The sequence below is a fragment of the Felis catus genome, chromosome C1 (genome assembly GCF_018350175.1).
Source record: "Felis catus isolate Fca126 chromosome C1, F.catus_Fca126_mat1.0, whole genome shotgun sequence".
NCBI classification, from domain to species: Eukaryota; Metazoa; Chordata; class Mammalia; order Carnivora; family Felidae; genus Felis; species Felis catus.
In genome coordinates this window covers 221,527,127-221,530,032 of record NC_058375.1, presented here as the reverse complement: position 1 = coordinate 221,530,032, position 2,906 = coordinate 221,527,127, and the positions used below count along the sequence as shown (strand labels likewise).

The 2,906-nt window shown below is 61.3% G+C and overlaps 1 protein-coding gene across 1 annotated transcript; it reads left to right on the top strand.

The window, feature by feature from the left end:
• Positions 1 to 338: 338 nt before the first annotated feature.
• FAM240C (family with sequence similarity 240 member C) lies at positions 339 to 2,584 on the top strand. The gene is made up of 2 exons (XM_045033713.1): positions 339 to 490; positions 2,455 to 2,584. The coding sequence occupies exons 1-2, from the start codon at positions 345 to 347 to the stop codon at positions 2,582 to 2,584; spliced, it is 276 nt and encodes a 91-aa protein (XP_044889648.1). The 5' UTR covers positions 339 to 344.
• The last annotated feature ends 322 nt before the right edge of the window (positions 2,585 to 2,906 follow it).

Below are 2,906 nucleotides of genomic sequence, written 5' to 3'. Positions count from 1 at the left end.
CACAGAGCCCAACATACAGCTCAAACTCAGAACGGGGAGATCATGACCTGAGCCAAAGTCGGATGCTTAACTGACTGAGCCACCCAGGCACCCCTGCCTTAGATTTGGGATACTAACCCTTATTAGGTCAGACCCCGGAGGCTGCTCTCAGGCGTGCCTAGCGACTACCTCCCTGACAGATTCGGTGTGGGGGTCCCCACGTGGGTGTTCTGAGAACCACCCTGCTCCGAGAATCAGGGATTTGAGGCTGAATCCTCCTCATGGTTAACACGCCCACTCCCTGTGCAGTCCAACCAACACAGCACAAAACGGCTAAGTGTCATCAATTTTCCCTTTGACAGAAGATGAGCAAAAGCTACACTCTGAAGCAGCCTGGAAGAATAGCCTACGATGCTGGTGTGATCAAGAAGTTTTGGGAGGAAAAGATCGAGCTGCACACAAAACAGCTGCAGAGCGAGGACATGAGGACCCGCAGGAGCGCCCTGGACAGGTGAGCTCGCTGCAGAGCACGGCCTGGGGCCGCTCGGCCATCACCATCCAGACACCGGCACTGCCCTCAGATTCAGTCACAGGAGGAGCGGCTGCAACCACGGAACACCACTCACATCGACTCAGCTTAGAACCTTGATCACTGGGCTGGGGAGGAAATGCCCCATCCCTGCAACCCCACCCGCTAACACCTACCAGCCCACCTGCCACCACCCAGCCCTCCACTCCCCATCCCTGCAACCCTTCCTCCCTCCCCCCACCCCCTGCCCCCCATCCCCCACTCCGGAAGGTCTTGCTAGAAGTTATCAAAGAAGCCTTGTCTGGCGCAGACTGATTTTCTGACCGTTCCCCACCCCCCACCAGAGCGCAGGCTAAATCATCACACTCCTTCCCACACGTTTGCAGACCCAAAGCCCCTTTCTTCCCTGAGATGAGGCGAGGGGTCTGTGGGTGCAGAAGAGGGTCTCCTAGGTGACCCCGAGCAGACTCAGGGGTGCCTGGTCTCAGGGACAGCTAAAAGGGCAGGTTAGCACATGATTCGCTCCTAGACAAGGGCTCAGATGGCCAGATATTCCAGAGTGACCACAGCTTTTATCCTCAAATACCCCAGCAGCTGCTGCCCTGGGTGCCCAGTTGGAAAGGAGGGTTCCCGGAGGGGCAGTGGGACCAGGTCTGGTGCTGACCTTGCCGGAGGCCCGGCTGCCGTCGTCCGGGACACCTCACCTGTCATCCAGCACACGTGTCCCCGACAGGCTCAGTACGGGAGGCCAGGTGTCCCTCCTCTCTGCGTGGCTCAGCCCCCCACCTCACACACAGCCCAAACACGGGAAGAAGGGACCTCCCACTCATGCCTCCTGCCAGCCCTCGGCTCCCGCGTGAGGGCACCACGGCCTCAGCCTTGTCCTACATGCACCTTCAGACCCTGGAAACTTCTGGGTCTTCTGCCCACAGACCCGGGTCCCAGGAACGGGCGCCGGGTCAGACAGTGAGAGTGTGGTCGGCAGTGGCTGGGTTTGTCATTGAGGGTCCGGGCTGCTCGGGGACAGACTGTGGAGTGTGACCTTCTGCGGGGGATATGGGGCTAGTTATTAGGCCGCAGACCTGGCCGGGAAGATTGTTCCCCACCTGCTGGACAACAGCAATCCCCACAGCATCCCCACAGCCATCGTACGTGCTCCCGGGAGCCGTGTCTGGCCCTGGGCCCAGCCAGTCAGCAGCTGCGCCCTGGTGAGGGGACAGGAACATGGCCCTCACATGACACCAGCCTAACGGCCTGCTGCTTCGAGGCACCTTCCTCATTCACGTCTCCGGCTGCTGGAACAGCATCTATGTGCACGACTCCTAGCAGTTTGTCCTCCAGACCCAGAGGCGTTCGGGAGCTGGGCTCCCAGCCCACACCGCGCCCTCCAAACCCAAACCACACAGCAGGGCCGCGGCCTACACACGGATATTCAGGTCTGTTCCCACCCAGTCACCCCGTGTGTCATGCTGTGGTCACAGCAATGCGCCACCAGCGGGCAGGCAGGCTGGGCAGGCGGCTGGGAGTACCCCGGCAGGAGCCCGTGCGAGGGCGCTGGTGAGAGGGCCCCGGCCGACCGTGGGGACTCTGTCCGGTCTCCCTGAGCACATCTCCTACACAACAAACCAGGCCCACTGACAAAGGAGGAATTCAGGACATGGCTCAGTCTCTCCCAGCCTCAGAAGTTTCCAGAAGCTGCTTCCTGGACAGAGCATTTTCCCTCTCCGGGCTGGGGACCGGAGTGAGCCCCTCCATGTTGGGCCGTCGCCCCCGCCCGGGACCGGCCGGGCCTCCAAGGTGGCAGGGCTCTCTGGGACCCACAAGGTCACGGCCGCTGGCCGCCTGGAAGGGGACGGCTGCACGGGAACATGTGCGGAGGTGCCGACAGAGGCCTGGCTGCTGCCAGCCCACGGCTGACTCACAGGCCGAAATTATCGTTGTCCTAGGCTCCGCGGCGAGTGGGCTCGGATGCTGGAGGGCAGGAACAAGATGCTGCAGGGCCCCCCCGAGGCCCCCACACGGCCGTGCCTGCTGGGCCCCCAGCCTTCCCACGCACGAGACACGACGGCAGCCTGAGGCTGCGGGGCCTGAGCACAAGCGGGAGTCGGAGGTGTTGCTCATCCCCCGTCCCCGCGGCCACGGGTCCCATCACGGCGTCATCCTCCCCCCAGCACATGGCAGGTAACCAATAAAGCCCAACATTATCAGATTACATGTTTTGTGCAAACTTTTCTTCATACCTTTAACATTTACACACATTGGAAGCTCCCGTGGTGTTTTTAGCCCCTAAGAAGCCGCAGGCACCTGTCCTGGGCTCTGGCCTCCTGCCTGCAGCCTGGAACTCGGCTCTTTCTTGCCTTTGATCGAAATACATGCGTAAACTCAACCCCAGGATGCG